Raw genomic sequence first — 27,741 nt, 5'->3', positions numbered from 1 at the left:
AATTTTCAAACGTATCTTTTTCGTTCTTGAATTTTTAAGAATAGATACATTTGATCCCTGAGTTTTCAAAATATATCTTTTTAGTTCTCAATTTTTTAAGAATATGTTTAAAAGGTCTCTGAACTATATTTTATTTTCATTTCTTTATAATTATATGAAATTTTGAATTATAAAAATATTTCTAAAAAATCATTTTAGAGAGAAGAGGTAATTTTTAAGAAATTAACTTTTTAATTTGAAATATTAATAAGGAAATTACAATATAGATCTTTTAAATCTATTTTTAAAATTTTAAAAATTAAAAAAGTATATTTTAAAAATTTAAAGACCAACTGAACTTATTTTAAGAAAACTCGAGATTGAAAAGATATATTTTAGAAATTCAGAGATGAAACGTATATATTTTTTAAAATTCGGAACTAAAAAGGGAATTTTTTTTCAAAATAAAGAAAGGCACAAAAACAAAAAGATAAAAAAAAACACACAAAATGCCAAATCGTGATAGTAACATCGTAAACGTTGGCATGCATATGCAACTAGCAAAAGATTGGTGGGAAGAAGCAGGGCAGCGATGGAGAGTGGAAAGTTACCGATTCTCAGAATTCGCGTCGTGAAATTCCTAATTCAATCTGCTCATGTGAATCTTCCTTCACTCTCAACAATCTTTTCTTCTTTGTTTTCTTCTTAAATTTTATTTTAAGTTCGCATAATACAACGCTGAAGTACAGCAAATTTCAGATTCCAATTTTTTGGAAACTTTTTTCCCCAATTTCTAGTTCTAATTTTACTTACTTTTGTTTCTGCTTTGAATCTATTTTCTTACAAGGATCTTGAAGTGGCTCCAATCGTCAAATATTCTGCGTTGTCGCTTTTCGCTGATAGATTCTACCGATCGCTTTCTGGGTAATTTTTAGCACTTTCTAGTTCTTGACGCATTCGATTTTTGGAACCATTTAGATGAATAAGTAGTATCTAGTTTAATGCGTGCATAATATGGTTATAGGAATGTGAAGGGCATCATCGAACGGAGCACTATTGTTCGATTCTACTAGTGTCGTTGGTTTAATGTTATGAATGTTACTGTTGTTTGAATTAGGTTTGGAATTGTTATCATTTCCTGATTAACAATTTGGAGAAATTATATATTTCTTTGAACGCCTCTGGCTTTGCTTTTGAGAAGATTGCTGCTTATCTAGTGATAATTTTACCTAGCATTTGTCTAATGAAAATTTTCCATCTCTATTAGGAGTTTGAAAAATAGTGTTTTGTTGCTTTTCTAAGCATGTTTGGAAGTATACTAATTCAAGGCGAGTAATTCTAAAATAGTTAAAATCATTTTTGTCATTTTCAATATCACTCAAAACATGCTTTAAATTATTCAAAATGAATTTTAGTAGTATGAAGAAAGTGATTAAAAGTGTAAAATTAAACATTGAATTGATTTTAAGTGATTAAAAGTGTGTTTTGGAGTAATTTTAAACATGAAAAAGTGATTTTCACCGTTAAAAAAAATCACTCCCAAACCTTTTTTTAGAGGTTTTTTATCTTTTGCGGTTCATTCTTGTTAGTTTTTTGGTTTGATGTTTCTCTATGTTTGGCCTGATTTGTCTTGGTTCAGTTTGTCTCTTAGTTTCTTAAGGGACTATCTCCCTTAGTTTCTTTTTGGCCTGTGGTCTTCAGTTGTTGTGTTTGTCTTCTATTTGGAGATCTTGTATTTTGGAGCACTTCATATCTATGAAATTTTTTGTTTCCATTTTAAAAAATGAAAAAAAAAAAATCATTCATAAATATGCACTAACTGCTTCTTCTGAAAGCACTTTTTAGTACTTTTTAGCATTTTAGACTTCTCAAGATCACCTTTGATTTTCTAACGAAATGCTGGGAAGATTTAAGTACTTTTGATTGGTTAGAGTTGCCATCCAAAAGTCATACTCACCTTTTAAGCATTGCTATTTGCTTCAAAAGATTCACCACCTGCAGCAATGACTCAAGATATTGGCTTCTGCAACCAATCACAGAAAGCAATTTGCAGTTATTTGCACTTGCTTCCTTATGGATATCTAGCAAAGTTGGTTCTTCTTTCTCCTCCTTCTGAAGATTAGTGCCTTACTTTTTCATGAATACAACTATACTAATTTTTTTGCAGTTGCACACTTCTCATCCTCTTTCTATAAAACTTCTGAAGTCTTTTGGGGATAAGATGATTAAAGAACAACACTTCATGACACGGGATTTATTGGATGCAGTAAGTTGCTGTTTCCATAGTGGTTTTAGAATTTCTTTCTCTTGCAGTCATATCCCTACCTACTGATGATGAAAGTTCTGTAGGAGGTCCTATTCATGCAGGTATTGCTCATGATCCAAAGATGTTTCTTACCTCATTCTAGTTGGGTCCAGATGATATATGTTTATCTTCTATAGATATTGAAGTTCGAGATTGGTACTGCGAATATCACTTTTATATTTCTTGAGGAACTTCTTATTCAATTGAAGTAAGATTTTTTGCTAACTCTCCCAAATCGACTGTCATTTAGTCTTGGATAATTGCCATCGGATTGTTCTTGGCTTCTTTTTAGTTTTTATCTTCCTGGTACTAAATTCAGGAAAGTAGCAAAAGTTGGGGAGCTTGTGAACTGGGAAGCATGCATGGACGTAATGGATCTACTATATGAAAAAGAGGAGACATCTGTGTTTTACAGTTCTCCTTATTCTTTAGCTGCTGCCATCTTGGTACGTATTTTTAGGAATGAAATCAGAACGTTTCTAATTATTCATTAACTCCCTCTCCCCCTCATGTGTGTAGGTTGCTTCATATCTCATCACTGTTCCAGTTCAAGAATGGGAATTTCCAGTTATTCCCTGGGGTAAGTTGCATTTACAATTCATCTCCCCTTTTTGTTAAGCATGGATAGAACTTTGAAAGTAAAAACAAAAATAGCTTTTACTCGCACCTTTGTCCGTCTACTTATGCCCAAGTTCCTTAAGACTACTCTCAGAAGAATGCAAGCACAACGAACAAACAACCACACAATTAGCCAACAGTAGGATTCACCAAAATTTTCCTTTCCTCTGACAGCTCACTACACAAGAGAACTATTGTGTGAGTGAGATGCTTATACAAGTTGGAGCTCTCCCATTTCGTACGACAATCTCTCCGCTAAAATCTCCAGATTTCTAGGGAGGTTGGTGAATACAAGGTCAGACTATCTACATTTAGTAAACCTACTTCCTGAAATTTGAGCACCAAGTCTTTTGACTTTGCCCATTTTATTCTTTGCCCAAGTCTTCTTCCTATCCTTGAGGGATGTTTTGACTTGGAATCTTGCTCCCCACTCCAAGTGCTTTCATTAGAGTTCCTATTCCACCAGCACTCAACCAAATTCCACCTAGATGCATGCCCCAAACATAACCAACGTTTGACCCCTGGGTGTTGCGCATTCACTCACGCTTGCTAGTGTATGCTTGCTGTGTCATCTTTCTGGTCGTGAGGATGTTGGCCACCCATCTGCGTTCCCCTAAGGTATGCGTCTCCTCTATACATTTTTTTCACCGCTTGGCCTTGTCTTTGTTCTCTAGTGTGTCGTCTCACACATCGTGCCATTGGCTCATGCAAGGGTCGCCAAGCCTAGCCACATGCCTCAAGACTAAGGGTTTAACAAACGGTATACACTAAGGTTTAAGAGAATCAAAATTATATTATTCCATTCACCGAAGATTTATGTATATACAAGTATACTAGAGTAACCTAAGTAAGAGAAGGTTAAAAGACAGGAAAGGACAATATGACAAGGATATTTACAATGATATAGTAATACTAATATTAGCATTATAATACTACCCTTCAAGTTAGAGCATACATGTTAACCACTCCCAATTCGTTATAGAGATAATCAATATGTGCTAAGTTCAACACTTTTATGAAGATATCTCCTAACTGTTCTCCGGTCTTCACATAGTCGATGGATGTCAATCCTTGCTAAATTTTCTCATGTACAAAATGGTTGTGTTTAGTCCTCTCATAAAATATTGTATTAGATGCAAGTGAAGGGTCCTTGATTATCACACTATAATTTGGTTGGTGTTGTGATATCAATTTCGAATTCAATACGAAGTTGATATATCCAAACAAGTTCACAATAGACTGTCATTGCTTTATATCCTGATTCAACACTTGAACTTGATACCACATTTTTGCTTCTTACTCTTTTAAGAAACCAAAATACCATACCACCAACAAATACAAAATATAAATATCTTGAGGTCGATCTTTATTCTTCCTTAGATCCTGCCCAATCAATATCTAAGAAGAATTCGATGTTAGTATGACCATAAACATTCAATGTTCGAGTTCTCTCGACTCCTTTGCCTTACACCGATGACCCACTGTATATGTTTCTTCGCACCAAAAACACCCTTTTTTCCTTTTGCGATTGGAACTCAACATTCGTCAATTGTCACATCAAACCATCCCATTTGGCCCTTAGCACAGTTGCCTCTCTCAAAGTGATTGTGTGCATCAGAATAGTCTCTGTTTGCTTTGTGCTATCCTTTTTATTTAGGGCTAAGTACTTGGGCTTTACCTCCATTCTGGCTTCGTGACTGGCCTCAGCCCAAGTCAACTCACAGTCTTCTTCCCCCTGGGCTATTCAGATGCTTGCTAGCCCAACAGGCTCCCAACATTTCCACCTCATATATAATTATAGGATCCAACCTGTTCACGAAGGTATTTCTCCAGAACCTCATTGGTTAAATGCGATAAAGGCTCCACTAACTTGTCAAACAAGTTTCGATAAGCTTCAATGGTGGTCTCATGTTTTATTTTCAAGAGCTGACCACACACGGTGCCTTGCGAGGCAATTGGAATTGCTCAAGTAGCTTCATTTTCAAATCCTTAAATGATTCCCTTTCCTCTTTTAGACCAATACCAGTCTAGCCCTACTTCCTAAAAACTAATCACAAATACAGTTAATTTCTTAGAATTAGTGAGTTTACGGATTTGGGAATACTTATCGTCGCAAAAAAGTGATAGGAAACTGATCTTTTAAAAGATATTTATCGATTAAGTGAGTTGACACAATCGCACAACATAACTACTAAACGATGAACTTGCTCTTTATTAAACGATGAGTGTCAATTCAACAACTATACGATCGCTTACTATTGCTACGCGATCGCTTACAAACACTAAACGATCATTTACATTCACTACACGATTGCTTACAAACTCTACATGATCACTTACTAACGCTATACGATCGCTTATATACACTACGCGATCGCTTAACAACACTACATGATCGCTAAAGCTCTTCTACACGATCACCTAGTAGATGAAGTAGGCGATGAGCGGCACTCCTCGACTGATTCTACACGATAGACTTTCTCGAACTCCCACCCTCGAGAGCTCACTTCCCTTACTCAAGATATTCAATCTTCTATGCCTTCTCTTTTCGTTTCTTTCTTCTTTTAAACCCCAACTTCCCTCAACAGAATTGAAAGTAGTTTAGCTGTGGTCCCTAACCTCCTTAACCGACTCAATCGCCAATTTTCTCTATTCTTTCTTCTTTGATATTGCAGTATAATTGGAGGCCTATCATTACCCCTCCACCTTTACCTTGTCCTCAAGGTAAAATTCTGGAAATTGATTATGGAAATCATCCAATACCTCCCAAGTTGCCTTATGCTCTGGCAGTCCTTTCCACTTCACCAAAACTTCACGTCCTCGATGTGACAACCCTGGTCGAGAACTCCATACAACCTTTGGTTCAGGTAGCCAAGTATGATTTTCATTGACTAAAGGATCGACAGATGATTTTCCCTCTGGCTATCCAACCACCTTTTTGAGTTGCGACACATGAAAAACTAGATGGATCAACACTGTTGATGGAAGCTCTAACTTGTAAGCTACTAATCCCACCATGTCAATCACCTGATATGGCCCATAATACTTGGGTGTGACATAATACTTGGGAGATAATTTCACATACCGCTTTTGCCGAACTGAAATTTGGCGATAGGGACACAACTTCAGCCATACCCAATCCCCAACTTGAAATTCTATATCCCGTCATTTCCTATCTGCAAACTTCTTCTTTTTCTCTTGAGCCACCCTCAAATACTCCTTACGTACTCTCAGTGCAGCATCCCGGTCTCGCATTTGTTGGTCCAAAGTCGCATTCACAGTGCAATCATCCCCATAGTAAATCAACACTGGGGGTTGACGTCTATACACAATCTGAAAAGGGGAAAAGCCAGTGGAAGCATTATACGTAGTATTATATCAGTATTCCGCCCAATGCAACTAGTTAATCCATTCTTCAGGACACTCCCCACAGAAGCACCTCAAAATACATTTCCACACTACGGTTTACCACTTCTGTCTGACGACTGAGGATGATATGTTGTGCTGCGATAGAGCTTAGTACCCGACAGCCGGAACAACTCCTATCAGAAGTGACTCACAAACACCTTGTCTCGGTCCGAGACAATTGACTTCGACACCCCGTGCATCTTTATTACTTCTCTACAAAATACATTTGCTACAACATCAACGTTCAGAGGATGTTTTGAAGGCAAGAAATGAGCATACTTGCTCAATCTATCGACTACCACTAAAATCACATCATACCCCTTGGCCTAAGGTAATCCTTCAATGAAATCCATCGATATGTCAGCCCATACAACATCAGGAATAGGGAGTGGCATTAATAACCCTGCTGGTGACAAGTTCATCAATTTATTCTTCTGGCAAACCACACATTTTTCCACATACTTCTTAATAGCTCTCTTCATTCCTTCCCAATACAGCTCTCCAGATATTCTCTTGTATGTCCTCAGGAATCCCAAGTGGCCACCAAACACAGAGTCATGATATGTATGCAAGATTGTAGGTATCAAAGACGAGGTATTGGAAAGTACTAACCTCCCTTTATACTTCAGCACGCTCTGATGGAGAGAAAAATTTTGTACTCTATCCTCCTTCCTCAGTACTCGGCCTTTAATTCTTTGTAACCGATCATCTTGCTCTACTTCCTTCTGAATTACAGCCCTATCAATTAAAGTAGGGGCCGATAACTGGGCCAAATGAGCCTCCATCTTCACTCTGGATAGTGCATCCACGACCCCATTCTCTAATCCGAGACGATAGACTACTTCAAAATCATAACCAAGCAATTTAGCTACCCATTTTTGATGTTGCGGCTATATCGTCCTCTGTTCAAGTAAAAACTTCAATGCTTTCTGATCCGTTTTGATGACAAATCGTCTTCCTAACAAATAAGGTCCCATCTCTGCACGACCATGACAACGGTTAACAACTCCCTCTCATATACCTGTTTCGCATGGTCTCTCAATGATAGAGTATGGTTGTAAAAAGCTACCTGTCATCTCTACTACACTAGCACCGCACCTATGCCATACCTCGAAGCATCGGTCTCTACCTCAAAGGGTATGCTGAAATCAGGTAACTAACATGGGTAGTGTTATCATAGTAGTTTTAAGCTTCTCAAAAGCATACTGAGCATCCTCTATCCATTGAAAAGTTCCTCCTTTCACAATATGTGTCAAAGTAGCCGCTATACTGCCATAGTTTTGTACGAACCTTCGGTAATAGCCAGACAATCCCAAGAACCCCCACACCTCCTTCATTGTTTTAGGCATCGGCCACTCCAACATTGCCCTCACCTTCTCCGGATTGACCTCCACCCCTTGCTTTGAAATGATATGCCCTAAATATTCCACTCTATCTTTTGCAAACTGACACTTCTTCTTATTAGCATAAAGTTCATGTTCCCTTAATACTGATAATACCACTTCTAGATGCTGCAAATGCTCTCCTAGATTTCTACTATACACAAGTATATCATCAAAGAATACTAACACAAAATGGCGTAAGTAAGGCCTGAATATATTATTCATCAGTGCTTGAAATATGGAAGGTGCATTAGTTAAATCGAAAGGCATTACAAAAAATTCATAATGGCCTTCATGTGTCCGGAAGGCAGTCTTCTCAACATCCTGCGGATTCGTCCTTATTTGATGATAGTCTGACTTCAAATCCAACTTAGAGAAGAGAGCAGCTCCATTTAATTCGTCAAAAAGTTCTTCCACCACAAGAATTGGAAATTTGTCTGGAATGGTGGCAGTGTTGAGAGCACGGTAATCCACACAGGGCTAGAGTAGGGGTTGGTGCTTGATCTAATGATGTCCGAATCTAACATTTCTTCGACCAATTTCTCCATCTCAGCCTTCTGATGCTATGCATATCTGTATGGATGAATATTTAGTGGACTGGTTCCTTCCTTCAAGTGAATATGATGCTCTATACTCCGATGAGAGGGCAACTCCTCTGGCCATTCAAATATGTCCTGAAACTTGTTTAACAGGATTGAAAGAGATTCTGGTATTGAGTTGGCTTCCTCGCTTCCCCCATGCTCTGTCGTAGACTCATCTCCACTTATCATTCTACATTCAACTAATAATCCTTGATCTTTAGCCTCCTAGGTTTTCACCATACATTTCAAACTGATTCTTGCCTTCGTCAGACTTGGATCCCCCTGCAAAGTAATCTTTCGACCCTCATGAGCAAATGCCATTGTGAGATTCCGCCAATCAACCTTTGTTTTCCCCAAAGAATGTAACCACTGCATCCCCAAAATCAAATCAACAAACTCTAGCAGCAGGAAGCTATCATTCACCTTCCAATCACCCAACCTCATTTCCACATTCTTGCATACTCCCTTACCCCGCACTGCGGTTCCCAACCCCAAAACTACTCCGTAATTTTTTGTTTCCGTGATTTCCAACTACAGACGATTCGCTAATCCTTCTAATATGAAGTTATGGGTAGCTCCACAGTCAACTAATACCACCACCGATTCTCCTTTGACCTCCCCTTTAATCTTCATTGTTTGAGGGTTTGTCAATCCCACAACCGAATTCACAAAAAGTTCGGCAATCGGCGATGTTTCTTCATCCAATGTCAACATATTCAATTCCAGCGTCTCTTCTCTTATTTCAACTTCTTTGTGCAACTCCAATTCTTCATCGGACACATGCACAACAAGTAATCTCAGTTCCCTCAATTCAAGCCAAGAATTTGAATCCACACCTCTAAAAACCAACATCTCCAATTTCTTAAATTTACTCTAGTCACCTCCTTCATCTTAAAACTTCTTTTTAAGCTTGGTCTTGTTGGTTTCTTCCTCTATTTGGTGCAGACCGCTTGATTAGTCCCCTGATTTCATCTTTCGACTCGAGTCCTCAACCACTGTGGAATTCAAAGATCGTGTTTTGCTATTTCCATGGGCAGTGTGGCCAAAACCTTTCGTATATCATCAAAGGTTCATTGTTGTTGTTCTACTTGGATGTTCAGTCTCTCAATGCTCTTGGACAACAATGCCATTGTTTCCTCGGTTGCCAGCAACTTGTTAGCTCTTCTCTAATTTCTTAGATATTTTTCCCATTGCCTATAGTAATGCCATATTTTGCAGTGGTTGTTGTTGTAAGCTTCAGTTCGTCTATCAATATTTGATTGACAAAAATGTGGGTTGCACCACAATTGATCAATACAACAACTTCTTTTCCCTTTATCGTTCCCTTCAATTTCATCGTTCCTCTCTTGAGAAACCCTATCATTGAACGTAAGGAAATTTTTGCATCTTCCACAATCTTAATCGAATCTAGTTCTGGTGTTTCCTCTGCTTCGATTTTTTTTGTTTCGTTTTCTTTGCCCTCCTCGTCTTCGTTCGTGATGAATGACATTAGTTCTCGATTATCCCTGACCTTACAACGTGGCCTTGCGAATACTTATCATTGCACCGGAAACATAATCCCTTCTCCAGCCGTTCACACACTGTCCAACAATCATTTTACTGGTGGTTCCTTCTTCACAAAATTTTCCTTGATCGAAATTGATACATGTCTCGTCGATCCCATATCTGATCCTTTAGGGTTTGGTTTGGTTGTATGATTATTTGATCTATTCGCACTTTGGGCTTGGGCTTCGCCTTTTGAAGGCCCAATAATTCCTAAATCGCTCAATGCCAACTTTAGTGCCAAGTTTCAATTGTTGACTAACTGGGCTTCCTTCATACACTCATCCAGGCCCACCAGGTGTCTACTTTTGACCTTGGCCTACAGAGATGGCTCAAGTCCATTAAAAAATGCATCCGTAAGCACGCTCTCCGCCATCTTTGGTAACGGCGCTGAGTATGTCACAAATTTCTTCATATGGTCTACATAACTTCCCTTTTGTTTGATTCGGAGCAGCCTTGCTCCCAAACTTCCTTCGGCCGTCGGATGAAAATGCTTGAACATCCTTTTCTTTAACTCATCCCATGTCGATATCGATCGACGATTGTGGCTCCACTTAAACCAGTCGACCTCGTATGGGAGCAAAGCTGACGACCACCACCTTCACCTTCTCAGCATTACTCAATTCATGTATTTCAAAATAGTGTTTTGCTCTATGCACTCAGGATTCGAGATTTTCCCCTGCGAAAACTGACATCTCTTGACGTTTGTATTTTCTCTTGTCCTATCCTCCCGCTCCCTGACTCTGACTTGAATCAACTTCATCCATTTTCCCTTCATCTTGAGCCTAGATCCATCAGTAACACTAGACTCACTACCCCTCCAGATCAAGTCGTTCTCCCTCACCTCCTCGGTAAGTTTTCTATACTTTTACAAAGGCCCAAAACCATATCCTTCATGCTAGTGATTTCTTTTCTCGTTCGCCTCCATCCTCTTCTCTATTTTTTCTGTGTCATTTTCCTTGTTCGTCCCAGGATTTTAGGGCTCTGATACCAATTTGTTAGGTATCTAATTCCTGCACTCAACAAACCCAACAACCAGGACAAAGAACAGAGTCTCGAGCTCTAATATAGTAGTATTAATATAAGAAATAACCAATAAGGCCAGAACACTGACAAAAACAAAAAAGTACAATAGGAAATCTCCTTACAGTGATTCAAGGAGTTAAAAAAAATAAAACAAAATAACAGAAATCCAGCCAATTCGAGAGGGTTGCCGATCTCTCCTTTCCAAAAGCTACTTTAGCTTTTCCCCAAAATAGGTTCGGCCCCTTCCTTCTTCCTTAATTGGGTTTTATAACACCTCAGTGGTCCCTCCCTCTCTCCATACGGTTATTTCTCTTTTTCTTGATTTTTCCCTCCTTCTTTCCATACGGTTATTTCCCTTTCATGATTATTCCCTTCCTCATTTGTAATCTTTGGTGTAATTTCTCTTCTACCCCTTCTCTTATATATTTTAATAATCGAGGGTCTAATAGATTTTTCCTCACAATTTCATTGAAATGTAAATGATAGTTTGCCTCAAGGAAATACAATTCTTCCTCACACTCTCGAGAAGGAACTTGAAAACCAAAAAGCATAAAAAAAAAATATCAAAATATGACTCAACTCTTATACTACTTTGCAAACCACACGATAAATTCTCTTTGGTTCCAACTCAACATTTTCATTGAGGTCCCTTACTCCAAATAACTAAGTTGCCTCCTTGGATAAGTTCTTTTTGCCTCTTCTCTTATATTGATAAATTATGAGGGGATGAGGCCTAACACATTTCTTGAATCAAATGTCCCACCCTTCAATTTAAGATACGTTACTTTCAAAACTTCACTATCCTCTCAAGAAATAGGCCACTTCATTGAAGAATCGCGTTTTGGTAGTCCCAGCCTTGAGCGCTTAGAATGCTTCCATGAAGGCTTCTTTGTCTCTCGATTGATGATCTTTAGGAGCAACATTGTAGGAGACATGAGTCACCAACAAAGTTTTAGAAGTGATGTGACTAACTTCTTAAACCATCTTGGTCATCTACCAAGCCCTTTTGCAAGTAATGGCACCACCTAGATCCTGATGGTCCCATTCGTCTCCCTTTGGTACCAATTTCCATAATTACATCAAAAGAATGTGGTAGGTCTTATTCCGAATTGCAAAGTTTGGCACTCTGCCCAGTTGTTCATTTCCTAAACATAGGATTTGGGAAACCTAGCTACCTACTATTAAGCCAACCTATGTTTAATACCACTTGTTATAGACAAAAACCCTCATTGTATCTCTACATTGGTATATGATATTGTCCACTTTAGGTATAAACCCTCATGATTTTGCTTTTTGAATCACTGAAAAGGCCTCACGCGAATAGAGATAGTTGTCCTCACTTGTATAGTTATATATCTAATGATCTTCCCCTTCTTTAGCCAATATGAGACTTTGGTCACACTCTCCAACCATCCTCCCCTTGAGTCAAGTACCATTGAGTCTCTCCTTAAATAATCATCTATTCGTGTAGCTCTTATTTAGGCTAACTCTTCCTCTTTAGAGCACACTACCAGTTCAACTGAGCTCAACCACAGATAGCATGTAGTGCATGAGGAAACATGAGCACAAATGGGCACTCATGACCACTCCACGATATTTAGAAGCTCAATGAGCACAGTGTTAGTAGAAGAAGATGTAAAACTTTAGTGGAGGCATTTTGGGGGTAGAGAGCAAGTAGCCTTACTCCCTAAATCAACTAGCCTAAAAAAAAGTAGCCTAAAGAATTGGGAGAATAGGGAAAATTCCTAAAAATCGAAAATTTGAAGTGCATGAAATATTTGAGGCTAAAATTAGGGATGGAAGTTATGGTTTACTAAAAATAGGTTTAGTGGACCATTGCATCTCTCTAACCATCCTAGAAGTGGGGGACATAGGTGGAAAGATTGTACTATAAAAAGTGTAGCTTTAACTTGCGGAAGGCTCACGCAACATTTTTCTTGTCTGGTAAGTTTTGAAAGAAAAGGAAAAATTAAAATTGAGGAACTCCCCCCTTGGCCATTTTTGTTGTGTTTTGTCCAAGTGCATTGCATTCTTTAGTATTGTCTTGAGTGTCCCAAGTAAAGAGTAGGTTGACTACGAGGGAGTGAAAGGAAAGTATAGTGAGTTTTTACTCTGTGACATTTATATACTTCACTGAAATGCACAGTCCACTAAAAAAATTAGAATAATTGATGAAATATAGAAGATAAAAGGAGAAAAACGAGAACGACACACAGCTTACGTGGAAACCCTAGAACAGGGAGAAAAACCATGATATAGATCTTTTTCTTATTATTAAATTGATACACTGAATACAACCATGATAAAGAACAACACACAGCTTACGTGGAAACCCTAGAATAGGGAGAAAAACCATGATATAGATCTTTTTCTTATTATTGAATTGATAAACTGAATACAAGGGAACAGAGCGAATAAATAGACAGTAAGGAGCCTTAGGGATGAAGACAATTACTTAAATGCCCCTAGGTTAAAAATCTTACTTTCAACACTCCCCTTCAAGTTGGGGCATAAATATCATTAAGGCCTAACTTGCTGATACAATAATAAAAACTTGGTCTAAGTAACCCCTTGGTGAGCACATCTATCACTTGTTGATTTGAAGGAATATAGGTAATGCAAATGCTTCCACTATCCAGTCTCTCTTTGATGAAGTGTTTGTCAATTTCTATATGTTTGGTTCTGTCATGTTGGACTGGATTGTTTGCGATAGTTATTGCTGCTTTATTATCACAAAACAATTTCATTTAAGACTCACTATCTTGGTGAAGATCAGACAACACTTTCTTCAGCCAGATTTCTTCACAAATCCTTAAGCTCATGGCCCTATATTCAGCCTCAGCGCTACTCCTGGCAATAACCCCTTATTTCTTACTTTGCCAGGTGACTAGATTACCCTAGACGAAGGTGCAGTACCCAGATGTCGACTTTCTATCAACAACAGAGCTGCCCAGTCAGAGTCGGTATACGCTTCGATAGACCTTTTATTGGACTTTCTGAACATCAGGCCCTTACCAGGAGTCTCCTTCAAGTACCGAAGGATACGTTCAACAACAGTCATATGTTCCTCATAGGGAGCCTGCATAAACTGACTTACAACACTCATTGCATATGAAATATCGGGTCTTGTGTGGGATAAGTAGATTAACTTCCCAACTAATCGTTGATACCTTTCCTTGTTAACAAGAATTTTGTTATTTGTATCACCGAGCTTTACATTATACTCCACGGGTGTGTCAACTGGTTTACAACCAGTCACGCCAGTTTCTTTGAGTAAGTTCAGTGTATATTTCTGTTGCGACATTGAAATACTTTCTTTTGATCGGGCCACTTCCATTCCAAGGAAGTATCTCAGCTTACCGAGGTCTTTAATCTCAAACTCTTTGGCCATTTTTGTTTTAAGCCTCGTAATTTCAACTTCATTGTCTCCAGACAGAACAATATCGTCAACGTACACTATGAGGACTGAAATCTTCACTGAGCCTGACTTTTTCGTAAACAGTGTGTGATCTGAGTGCACTTGTTTATATCCCTGTGCTTTAACAAATGTGGTGAATCTGTCAAACCAGGCTCTTCGAGATTGTTTCAACCCGTATAAAGACTTCCTCAGTCTGCATACCCTGTGTTTGAACCGACTCTCGAACCCGGGGGGGACTCATATAGACTTCCTCTTCAAGTTCCCCATTTAAGAATGCATTCTTGACATCTAACCGGTGAAGCGACCAATCTTTATTCACAGCAATAGACAACAACACCCGAATAGTGTTGAGCTTGGCCATGGGAGAGAACGTTTCAGAGTAATCTACTCCGAAGGTCTGAGTGAAGCCTTTAGCAACAAGTCTGGCCTTATACCGGTCAATCGTCCCATCTGACTTGTACTTTACGGTGAACACCCATTTGCATCCAACCGTCCTATGTCCTTCAGGCAAAACCACATGTTCCTAAGTTTCATTTTTCTCAAGAGCCCTCATTTCTTCCATAACAGCAGATCTTCATTTAGGACTCTCCATTGCTACACGTATGTTGCTCGGGACCATGACAGTGTCCAAGCTGGTAGTGAGAGCTTTAAACCCGGGTGACAGATTACTGTATGTCATGTAGCTGTGCATAGAATACTTCGTGCATGAACGAGTACCTATCTTAGGGCTATAGGAAGGTCGAAAGACGCATCATGATTTTCCAATTCTCTAGGTTTCACACCATGATTGGTCATCTGCATATCAGGGATTTCAGCGATATCCTCCACATCATCACCAACTGTTCTAGTATCATTACCATTTGCTGGCATATTTTTCATACTACTATCATTCTCAATTGTCTCCTCATCTGTCACATTTTCGATATTGCCACTTCCTTCATCCTTATCCTCTTTGCATTTGTCAATCTCCGTACACATATCAACATCATTAGTTTCAGGAATACACGTACCTGGACCTGATGCAAGGTCTGACTCATGGACCGGAGTCGGCGGTTCAACAGGTGGCACTACTTCCTTTCTAAGATTCTTTCTATAGTAGGTTATCCACGGAATCTAATTGGTAGGAAGGATCGGACAGACATTTTCAGAGCTGGGAGGAGGAATAAGGGCTGATTCTAAGGGAACAGCATAGGAGGACTAGTTAGTTAAGTAATTGTCTTCATCTCTAGGGCTTCCTACTGTCAATTTATTCGCTCTGCTCCCTTGAATTCAGTGTATTAATTCAATAATAAGAAAAAGATCTATATCGTGGTTTTTCTCCCTGTTCTAGGGTTTCCACGTAAACTGTATATTCTCAATTTTCTCCTTTTCTCTTCTATATTTCATCATGGTATCAGAGCATGGTGATGAAACCCTAGGCATCATCGACGAGAATCAACCACAGACTTTTTCAACAGCCTCTATTGCAATCGACGGAGCTCCAAGCATTGACATCAAAGCAGCTATTCAAGCAGATGTGAAGGAATACCTCCAAGCCGCCCTACCACAGCTAATTCCAGCCGCTGCTGCCCTCCAGCCGCCATCGATGGAGGAACGATTCAACCCAGTTGAGGTGTTCTAGCCACTACGCGAGGGAGAGTCGGCCGCTTCAGTCCAAACCGGAGCCGCGTTCGACAATCAGAGAAAGGCGATCGCACCCATCCGAGCCGGTGGATCACTACAAACGGGAGCGTCGTTCGATAGCCAGGGACTTCCGATCGCGTTGAGCCTCGCCGGTTGGTTGCTGCCAAGTCTCTCTTCCACACCGCTCATGCCGATTGTACCCAGCTCGATCGATCCAGTCACTACCTCCTCGTGCGCCGAGTCAAGCTGACAATCACCTGCAGCCTCCATTCGTGATCAACCTAGCCGGCAGCTCGAGTCAAGCCCTCACGACTGCGTCTGTTCCTGTCCAGCCATCAATAGCTGCATCCTTTTCAACCGCGCCCAATCATGGCGGCTTGGCCCAATGCCCTGATGACGTTCGACGACGGTTGGCATACCTCCAACAGCAAATTTTAGACTTGGAAACGACTCTTGGCATGAACCCTCAACCAGTCAACATGGAGAATCCGGTAAATTCGTTTTCTATTTTTCCCAATGCAACTTATTTATCTGGCTCAATGGAAAATTCTGCAGGATTCCTCGTGGGAGAAAAATTAAATGGCCAAAATTATTTCTCCTGGTCCCAATCGATTAGAATGTCCTTAGAGGGACGACACAAATTTGGGTACTTAACATGAAAGATTCCGAAGTCTATCCCAGGCGATCCTCAAGAACAGATTTGGAAAGGGGAGGATTTGCTATTACGTTCAGTTCTCATTAATAGTATGGAACCACAGATTGGCAAACTGTTACTGTATGCTGCAACTGCCAAAGATATCTGGGAGGTGGCACAAGATCTATACTCAAAGCGACAAAATGCATTTTGGCTCTACACACTACACAAGCAGGTCCATGAATGTAAACAAGTGACCATGGATGTCACATCCTATTTTAATAAACTGTCATTGTTTTGGCAAGAGATGGACCTATGTCGAGAGAGTGTCTGGAATTGTGTGCAAGATGGGGCTCAATACTATTCAGGTGTTGTTGTCTATTGCTGTGAATAAAGATTGGCCGCTTCACCAGTTAGATGTTAAAAATGCATTCTTGAATGGGGAACTTGAAAAGGAAGTCTATATGATTCTAAGGGAATAGTATAGGAGGACCAGTTAGTCTCTTCATTCAAGCTCTCCCCCTGAAGAGGACTAACGGGAAAGAAAGGTTTATCTTCGAGGAAGGTAATGTCCAGGGAGACGAAATACTTACGAGAAGACGGATGGTAGCACTTATACCCATGTTGGTGGAGGGGATACCCAACCAAGACATGTTTCTGAGCACGTAGAGTGAATTTTGTGCGATTTGGGCCATGGGAATGAACAAAAGCAACGCAGCCGAAAACCTGGAGGGGAACATCAGAGATTAAGCGAATGGTCGAATAAGATTCTTTGAATAGGTCCAAGGGATTATGAAAGTTAAGGACACAAGAGGGCATGTGGTTAATGAGGTGGGCAACAATAAGAATGGTATCCCCCCAAATGTAGGAAGGAAGAGTGGCAGACAACATTAAGGACTGGGCGATTTCCACCAGATGACGATTTTTACGCTCGGCTACTCCATTTTGTTGGGAGATACAGGCACACAAGCTTTGGTGGACAATCCCCTTAGACACAAGGAAGTCTCGGATAGAGGTGTTAAAGAACTCTCGCCCATTATCACTCCTCAAAATTCCAATCTTTGCATTGAACTGAGTTTCAACAGTTGTATAGAATTGTTGGAAGACGGATGACACCATAGACTTATCAATGAGTAAGAAGACCCAAGTAAGACGAGTGTGGTCGTCTATAAAGGTGACGAACCAATGTTTTCCAGTGGAGGTGGTAGTTGGTGAAGGGCCCCAGACATCACTATGAATTAGGGTGAAAGACTAGAAGGCTTATAAGGCTGAGAATGAAAAGGAACACGACTTTGTTTGGCTCGAATACACACATCACAATTTAAAGAGGCTATACTAACATTGCGAAATAAATGGGGAAACAAATACTTCATATATTGAAATTTTGGATGTCCTAAATGAGAATGTCATAACATAAAGTCATCCTCGGAAGTAGAAAAATTTTAAGATATAAAACCAGTTCTATGATCATCCCTAGAATAAGTGTCGTCAGAAAGGAAGTAGAGCCCCCTATGTGTCAGGCAGTGCCAATCGTCATCCTCGATTTTAGATCCTAAAACAAAACAAAGTCTGGTGAGAAAATTGCATTGCAATTCAGATCCCTCGTAATTTTACTGACATATAAAAGGTTATATGAGATCTTAGGCACATGCAGAGTATCACGCAGTATTAAACCGTTAAACGGGGAGGTATGACCTTTCCCTACAACCGGGGCAAAGGATCCGTCTGCAATTCTAATACATTCATTCCTTGCACTCGGGCAGTATGAAATAAACAGATCTGAATAACTGGTAAGATGATCTATGGCCCTTGAATCTACAATCCAGGGTTTCTTGCCATTAATGCTAATAAGGCCAAAGGAGGGAAATGTACCTAATTGTGTAATAGCACTCACCCCAACCACACTCAAATTGTTCTTATTGTTAGCTAAGGATTGATGTTGTGTATTTTCATTAACTAAGTCACTTACGAGATCACGACTAGTGTTTGATTTGTCATGAGACTGTCGCCGCCAGCTGTTCGAGGGTCTCCCATGCAACTTCCAGCACGATCCTTTGTATGTCATGGCTTCTTACAATGCTCATAAACAAGAGGGGATTTTTATCACCATCGGCACTCGGCGACTTTGTAACAAAAGTCACTACATCAGTTGTAACAGTAACAGGGTTATTCATAGCATACGACCTATCCTCATCCGGTTGTATCTCGAGCAAACTTCTCTAAGAGAGGGGGTAGGTCGTTGGCCCAATATGCGACTTCGAACATTATCAAATTTAGAGTTCAATCCTACCAAGAAAACATGCACGCGGTCGGCTTCTTCAAGTTTTAGGTATTGAGCCCCATCTTGCGCACAATTCCAGACAATCTCTCGACATAGGTTCATCTCTTGTCAAAACAATGACAGTTTATTAAAATAGGATGTGACATCCATGGTCCCTTGTTTGCACTCATGGACCTACTTGTGTAGTGTGTATAGCCGAGATGCATTCTATCGCTTTGAATACAGATCTCGTGTCGTCTCCCAGATATCTTTGGTAGTTGCAGCATACAATAATAGTCTGCCAATCTGTGGTTCCATACTATTATTGAGAATAGAACGTAATAATGAATCTTCCTTTTTCCAGATCCGTTCTTAAGGATTATTCGGGATAGGCTTCGGAATCTCTCCTGTCAAGTACCCAAATTTGTGTCGTCCCTCTAAGTCCATTCTGACTGATTTGGACCAGGAGAAATAATTTTTGCCATTTAATTTTTTTTCCACGAGGAATCCTGTAGAATTTCCCATTGAACCAGATAAATAAGTTGCATTGGGCACAATAGAGAACGAATTTACCGGATTCTCCGTGTTGACTGGTTGAGGGTTCATGCCAAGAGCTGTTTCCAAGTCTAAAATTTGTTGTTAGAGGTACGCCAACCGTCGTTGAACGTCATCAAGACATTGGGCCGAGCCACCATGATTGGGCACAGCTGAAAAGGACGCAGCTATTGACGGCTGGACAGGAACAGAACCAGCCGTGAGGGCTGGACTCGAGCTGTCGACTGGGTTGATTACGAACGGAGGCTGCAGATGATCGTCGGCTCGGCTTGGCGCACGAGGATTGGGACTGGATCGATCGGGCTGGGTGCGATTGGCACGAGCGGCGCGAACGGCACAGAAGAGAGACTCGACAATAACCCACCGGCGCGGCTCGGCGCCATTAGAAGTCCTTAGCTGTCGAACGGCGCTCCCATCTACAGTGATCCACCAACTCAGCTGGGTGTGATCGCCCTTCTCTGATCGTTGAACGCAGCTCCGATCTAGACTGAAGCGGTCAGCTCTCCCTCGCGTAGCAGCTGGAACACCTCGGCTGGGCTGAATCGTTCCTCCATCGACGGCGGCTGGAGGGCAGTGGCAGCTGGAATTAGCTGTGGTAGGGCGACTTGGAGGTATTCCTTCACAGCCGCTTGAATAGCTGCTTTGATGTCAACGTTTGGAGCTCCGTCGGTTCCTATAGAGGCTGCTGAAGAAGTCTGCGGTTGATTCTCGTCGATGACGGCTAGGGTTTCGTTGCCATGCTCTGATACCATGATGAAATATAAAAGAGAAAAGGAGAAAAACAAGAACAACACACAACTTACGTGGAAACCCTAGAACAGGGAGAAAAACCACGATATAGATCTTTTTCTTATTATTGAATTGATACACTGAATACAAGGGAACATAGCGAATAAATAGACAGTAGAAAACCCTAGGGATGAAGACAATTACTTAAATGCTCCTAGGTTAAAAATCCTACTTTCAACAATAATAACTCAATATTATTTACCTAAACATTAAACATTTAAGTCGTTTCATATTCACGCACAATGTTTTTGCGTTTTCCTTCTTTTCAATGTTCCATATAGTTTGCATACTGATATAGCTAGTAAAAGGTATAAAAAGGGCGAAAGGCTAAAAAATCCACTAAAATGTCCCTTTTTCTAAGAATTGAAGGAAGGAAATATAATTCCCATCTCATTGTATATCTAAGATGAACTTTGATTGATGCCTCTCTTCTGCATGAGTTTGAAATTCAAGATGTCCGACTTGTCTGAACCACTTCTAACTTTCTTTGTTCCATATTTCAATTCAGTGTTGAATGTTATAACTTATGTGCTCCAAATTATGACTAACATAGTAGGAATTGAATTCTTCAGTAAAAGTACGTGAACGCATGTGTCAATGAAATTCATTTTGAAAAAATATGAAAAACAGAGATTCATAATATACATGATAAACATGCTTTTAAATGTAGAGATGAGAAGACTTATCCTTGAAGACTTTCTTCCACAATTTCTTCTTCGCAATCTCATGTAGAGCAACAAATGCCCCGTACAGTCATATATAGGACACCGGTTTCCTTGCTATTCTCCGAATAATAATTAGGATGATGGGATCCTTTTTGGAAGAGAAGAGTATTACAGAGAAATTCTTTTCTGTAAAATCTTTAAGTGAATTCTTTTTGGTAGAGAGAATTTGTAATTTTCTTTTAACACACTCTCCGCCAAATTCTCAATAACAAAATATTAAGATAGTGAGTTGGTTGGAGAGGGAGTTACCACTCCCCTCGTAGAATAACTTCCTTTGAGAGTTATTCTCTTTTTATTTGATTTAAATATATATAAAATCCAATTTAATATGTAATTAAATCAATAATAATAATAACTAATAATTAAATGTCAAATATTTAATTTCATTTGAATCATATTCAAATAATATTCTCACACATAACCTAAATTTTAATATGAATCTCATTCGTATTAATTTTTTTTAATCTATAGTTTTATATTCATATAATTAACATTTAAATCTTATTCAAATATTTATTTCTCCCATATAATAAAGTATAGTTTTGAATCTTATTCTAAATTAACTTTATATTATCATGTATCTATATACATTATGTTAATTGTATCTAATAGAATTAATTCCTTTATTTAATTTGAACAATTCAAAGTAATCCAAAGTTAAATAATTTCAGTTTTACCCTTAGCAAGCTAGTCAGGAGACTGGACCTACATATTAGAAACTTCAATGATATGAGATTAATTAATTAAACTCTTTAATTAAATTAATCAATATTCATTAATTGTAGGTCATTCCACTAAAGATCCAACTGCACTCTTCGCATGGTAGATATATTTCTGTGTCCACTGATATAACTAATCAACAATAAGGGTTGCTCATAATTACAACTGGGTCAAATTACCCTTTCTCCCTATAATTACATCTAACTCCTAAAGTTTCATTGATCCCTCTAACAATTTATAGTCTAACTATAAACTAATCCATCGGGCCAGTGAGAGAATGAGACCTCATTATTCAAGAACTGAAGTCAACCCTTAAGGGAGAAATAAATCTGCTTACCCTAAAGACGAGAATGAGTGAATTCCATTTTGTGTAGTTATGTTCTCAACTCTCTACTTGGACAAATTTCCAAAATGGCAGACATATTGAGTCGGTGAATTTGACCTCACCCATACAGATCAAAGGACTGCCCTCATAGACAACAATTCATAACTCACTCAGGATTAAGGTTATTACTGATACATGTCCCTTAGGCCCAGACTCTCTAAGTGATCCCCAAATACTTTAGTTGTGAGTAGTGTTTTGAAAGGTGCACTTGGGCGCGCGCCTAGGCATAAGTGCAACGATGGTGCCTCGCCTTGGAAAAACGAGCTGCATGAAGAAGGCGCGCACCTTACAATGCCTTCCAAGAAGCGTAACGCGCCTCTTCGGGATCTTTCATCTCTATCCTTCATGTCATGTCCCCTCCCGAGCCTACCTCTCGAACTCGGAAGGAGACGTGAGGACGACAGATACCACCCTTTTGTAATGCCTACTGCTCATTTGAACTTTTTTCGCGTACTAAACTTTAAGTCAAATAAATAAACAACAACTTTTTGGCTAAACTTATTTTATTACAAATAGTATAACATTTATACAATCTCTAAACTTAACTACAAATATTTACAATAACAACTTAAATTCGAAAATGTGGCTGTGGCTGTGGCGTGGCAGACCTTGACCATAACAGCACCCTGGAACTCCTTTCTTTCGCTACCTAAGGGGAAAACATTTTGAAAAATTCATGAGCTAGAAGCCCAGTGAGTGACTAACTTGTAAAACATAAGTATTCCATAAAACTGATAATAGAATTGAAAGCTTTAACTGGAAGCAGAAACTTAATTAAACAGCATTCACATTAAACATTATAACATATCAAACCATATCTGTACATGACTAGACTATTCCTTAGTTGAGAGTGACCTTTTTGCAACTTCCATTTCTTATACTCCTATCTAAGAGTGATCCCTCTTGTCTGCTCTCTATTGTACTTAACTGCTTTACTATTTAGTTGAGAGAATGAACCCTCTTGTCTAACTCTCCTTACTATTTTAGGTTAAAGTGTTTCGCGTTTGTCCACTACCCTCTACCTAGTCTTCCTCATACTAACCCAGATTAAGGTGTGACACCTTTGTCCATCACCTTACCTCATGCTAACCTAGGTTAAGGTGTGTCACCTTTGTCCATCACCTCACCTAGTCCTTCTTGTCCTACGTGCATGTAGACCAGATCCTATCATCAAGACTCATATCTAGACTCGTCTCCTGTACCTTCACATCTAGTCCTTCAGTACAAAACTAGTTCTAGTACCTTCATCTCTGGTCCTTCAGTACTCAGCTACCTATACTTCCTAAGGGAACATTGCGTCAAGACTTATATCTAGAACCTAACTCTAGCAACTTCATCTCTGGTCCTTCAGTACTAAGCTATTCCAACATCTTAAGGAAACATTCCCCCCTTTACTAAAACTTAGCTCTCTTAAGGCATCTCTTATTGATGCATACTCTTGATCCTTAAAGTGCATAGCTTAAATATACTTGGTAGCTTCATACATCATCATATGTTCATAATATTAGAGATATGCATTACTTAGGAAAACTTATTAAAAACTAGTTAACATGAAAAGTTTTCAGTAAACATGGATTTTCTAAATCATTCATGAAACTTTTGTAAAACATTTAAAGCATTTAAAGTCACTCATAGTGTTTTGCCGGAATCCTCTCTCTTTCCAAGTTCCTGGTTTCCCTTGGTTTCCTCTTTGAACCCTAATTTCCAAATTCATTTAAAGCTCAAATTACTCATTATTCCAGACCTTATTTTGAGACACTTCCTTCTACAAATATGTTTAGGAATATCTTAATTACTTACCTTAAAATTTGAGCTTCAAACTCCACCGCAAGAGCTCAGAATCTCAAGATTCCTCCACCTTGCCCGACTGTCCCCGATTCTGTGAACACCTCTTAGTTTCCTTCAATTTTGACAGCCTTTGTCTTAGAATTTTCTTATAGCCCCCCTCTTATATAAACTACACTCAATTTATGAGATTTTGGCTCAAGAATCACCTGATTTTCACGAGTAGTTCGGGAGAACTCCTCGTTTGAACTTGGTGTTAGAGTATGCCCTCAATGCCCAGACAGCACCTGCACCTTCTATCTTTTTATCAACACATGGTCTTGCTGTCAATGCATGCTCTTCATGATCAACGTAAGGCCTTCTCCAAACTTGACCTCAATCACTCTTCCTAACTTTCTTTGAATGGAATTTGTGTCATGAACTGAAATGAAGCCTTGGGGTGCTATATATAGGCCTTTAGGAGACCATCCTCATCATCCTCAAGCTCCCAAACACTTGACACTTGTATTGCATGAAAATCTAAGTTGTCATCTCCATGCAATGTCCAACACTTAACACTTTTCACCTCCTGCTTACATGAATTTAAGTTGTCTTCCCCCTATTTTGTCCAACGCATAGGTCATTCTTGCATGTCCTAATATGCAACCACCTCCTCCTAGGTTAAACTCAAACTTTACTTGGTTTAGCCACATGTCCGGATGAGTTGCTAACTCAACCTTACTCTCTAAGTCTCCTCTTGTCAATGCATAGCCTTACCAAATGGTCGCATGCCCACTTGATCGCATGGCTTAACCATCGCTTGGCTCTCTTTACGCCATGCTAATCTTAAGTCCAATGCAAGCCTTTTCTTGGCCGCTCACTCTCACGTATGGCTTACCCTTGGTGCATGCGTTTCAACTAGTACCATGGCCATCGCATCCTCTTCATCGCATGCCACCACCAATGCCAACTCCACGCCTAAGCTACTCTTGCCACAAGCGCCCGTGAAGCCCTTTTTAACCTCAAATGTCCTAGCCATCGCATGGTACCAACACATAGGCCTTGGTTTGCCCTCCTAATGTGATCAACTAACCTCAACTTCTTAGGCACATGGACAAGCTTTGCCGCATGCCCTCACCCTTCCATGCCCAAATCAATGCATAGTTAGCTTCCATCAACACTTAGTAGGAACTTATTAACGCATAACAAGGCTCACCTTAGATAAGCCTATGCGTGACAACACTTGCACAAGCCCTTTGCCTAAGGCCTTTTACACGCATCAACTTAGTCTTATCGCATAACTCCCAGCCTCATTACATAACTCACAGCCTCATCACATAGCTTCTAGCCTCATCGCATTGTCTTTGACATTGCCTAGCCCATCAGTCAACGCCTCAACGCACGCCCAGCGCCCCTGCGTTTAGCGCCTTACGTCCATCCTTGCACACAACCAAGCGCTTCCTCGTTTGCGTCTGGCCCTTACTCGATGCACAATAGCCTTTACGCTATGCACGATGGCCTTTACTCGATGCATAATGGCCTTTACTCAATGATATTTTGGAAATTACTCGATGATACTCAATGCCTGATCCTTTCCTCGCTCACACATACTCGATGCATGATCCTTTCCTTGATCATGCATGGTTTTTACTCAATGCTTACTTAATGTTTACTCGATGCTTGCCTAGTTTATATAAGATCGAACCGTGAAAGAATTAGTCTCTCTTCATAACACTGTTAATTGAAGAGATTAGCATTTCATAGGATGACCATAAGTGACTCGATCTTAATCCTAAGTGAACTATGAACTTCTGTCTATAAAGACAACCCTTTGATATGTATGGATGAGAATGGTCAGATTTGCGACTCAATATGTCTACCATTTTGAGTTACACAAGATGGAATTCACTTCGTCCTGTCTTTAGTAAGTACACAAATTGATCCCTTAACGGTTGATTCAGGGTCTTGAACATTGAAACCTCACTCTCTCACTATGAGAGGGATTAGTTCATCGTTGGACTATAAACTGTTTGTTTATTAGTTGCACCTAAGGAATTAGATATAATTATATGGATAAAACGGTAATGTGATCGAGTTGTAACTACGAGCAATGTTGATTGCTTATATCAGTGGATACAGAAATATATCTACAGTGCAAAGAAGTTATAGGTTTTTATTGGGGTGACTTGCAGTTAATAAATGTTATTAATTTAATTACAGAGTTTATTTAATTAATCTCATATTATTGGAGCTTATAATCTGTAGATCCATTAAGTTTCTTGCTAGCTTGCTAAGGGTAAAATAAGAATAGTTTAATTTTAGATTAATTTGAATTGTTTAAATTAAATAAGGGAATTAATTATATTAGATACAATTAATATAATGTATATAGATACATTATAATATAAAATTAATTTAGAATAAGATTTAAAGTTATACTTTATTATATGAGAGATATAAATATTTGAATAAGATTCAAATATTAATTTTATGAATGAGATTCTTATAAAACTATAGATTTAAAAAAATTAATGTCAATGAGATTTATATTAAAACATTTGGTTATGTGAGACAATATAATTTGATTATGATTCAAATAAAATTAAATATTCGATATTTAATTATTAATTAATTAATATTATTGATATAATTAAATATTAAATTTGATTAGATATATATGTAAATCAAATAAATGAGAATAACTCCCACGGTGTTAGTGGTGGGGAGTGGTAACTTTCCCTCCAACATCGCTCCCTTAATATCTTGTTATTGAGAATTTGGCAAAGAGTGTGCTAAAAGAAAATTTCTTTGGGCAATTCTTCTCTTTAAATTCTCTGTACCAAAAAGAATTTTCTTTTAAATTTTTTTACATAAAAGAATTTCTCTATACTCTTCCCTTTCAAAATGCATCCCACCATCTTAATTCTTGTCCGGAGGATAGTAAAGAAGCCCAAGTGATAGTGTCCTATTTGTGACTGTATTGGGCATTGGTGGCTGTTTGTGAGATTGCGAAGAAGAAATTGATGAAGAAAGTCTTCAAGGTAAGTCTTATCATCTCTGCATTCAGAAACATGTTTATTGTATGTTTATCTTGTATATTATGATTTTCTCTGTTTTTCACACTTTTCCAAAATGAATTTTACTGGCATACGCGTTCACATGTTTTTGCTGAAGAATTTGATTCCTTCAACCATCAGTCATCACCTTCTTCCTTTTTCTTAGATCTAAGAATCTTACTAGTGAATCTATCATCATCTTCTTCCTTTCTCTTAGATCGGAGAATCTAAATAGCGAATTAGTGATGACCAGATATAATGAAATACATGACCTACTGGTAGTTTAATTTACTCCGTTGTTGTATGTTGTTGAGTGAAGTGCTTAAGTTGTGTTATGAGCAGTGAAGTGCCATGAAATTGTTAGGATGCTTTCTAATTGGAATCAAATAACTACAAGATAAACCAAGTATGAAGGCACTTGAAACCTCCCTCTCGAGTATGCTAACTCAAGCCTTAGATCACTCCACAAAATGCCTACCTTCACTTACTCATTTGTAACAAGATTTAGTAACTAACTCTCTATCTAACACCCTTATAACCCTTAATACTCCAATATTAATATTCTTATCTAGGAGGTACATTACAGAATTATAGAAACTAATTCGTAATTCAATGAACTCGTATAATCAGTCCAGTTTGTAACACCATTCAAAGAAGACGATATTGTACATCAAGTCAGAGACATTCTACTTCACGTTTTAGAGACTGATTGATAGAGAAACATCAAAGGCTTGATAAGAGAGCAGCTCATCATGAAATGTAAGTTCTGTTGTTCTTCGTGCCATTTTTTGGCTTGTTTGTAGAAGTTTCTGCTAGGGAGGAACTAAACTAACTGCATTGTGGCTTTCAAAGTTTTTGAGATTTGAGGTTTTTTTCATTAAATTTCAAGTTTTAAATTTCTTAAATTTATTGTTATATTTATTTTCAGATGTCTAAGTAAATGTTAGATCTAAGATTTAAGTTGTTTGTTA

General features: G+C 38.9%; 1 protein-coding gene across 3 annotated transcripts; it reads left to right on the top strand.

The window, feature by feature from the left end:
* Nucleotides 1-479: 479 nt before the first annotated feature.
* CYCJ18 (cyclin J18) lies at nucleotides 480-27,741 on the top strand. Of its 3 annotated transcripts, none has more exons than XM_039037360.2 (9): nucleotides 480-637; nucleotides 827-903; nucleotides 1,966-2,068; nucleotides 2,147-2,245; nucleotides 2,329-2,346; nucleotides 2,422-2,492; nucleotides 2,604-2,730; nucleotides 2,804-2,864; nucleotides 27,406-27,741. In XM_039037360.2, exons 1-9 carry the CDS (start codon nucleotides 572-574, stop codon nucleotides 27,477-27,479), a joined length of 696 nt encoding a protein of 231 aa, XP_038893288.1. In that variant the 5' UTR covers nucleotides 480-571; the 3' UTR covers nucleotides 27,480-27,741. The 3 variants fall into 3 exon arrangements, with proteins under 3 accessions (XP_038893288.1, XP_038893287.1, XP_038893289.1); XM_039037359.2 differs by having other exon boundaries at nucleotides 27,401-27,741; XM_039037361.2 differs by lacking the exon at nucleotides 27,406-27,741 and adding an exon at nucleotides 13,725-14,150.

This window comes from Benincasa hispida, chromosome 7 (assembly GCF_027475165.1).
Source record: "Benincasa hispida cultivar pf3 chromosome 7, pf3_genome.v1.1, whole genome shotgun sequence".
Taxonomy (NCBI): domain Eukaryota; kingdom Viridiplantae; phylum Streptophyta; class Magnoliopsida; order Cucurbitales; family Cucurbitaceae; genus Benincasa; species Benincasa hispida.
Note: the sequence above shows the minus strand (reverse complement) of the source record. Positions and strands in the feature narration are given on the sequence as shown.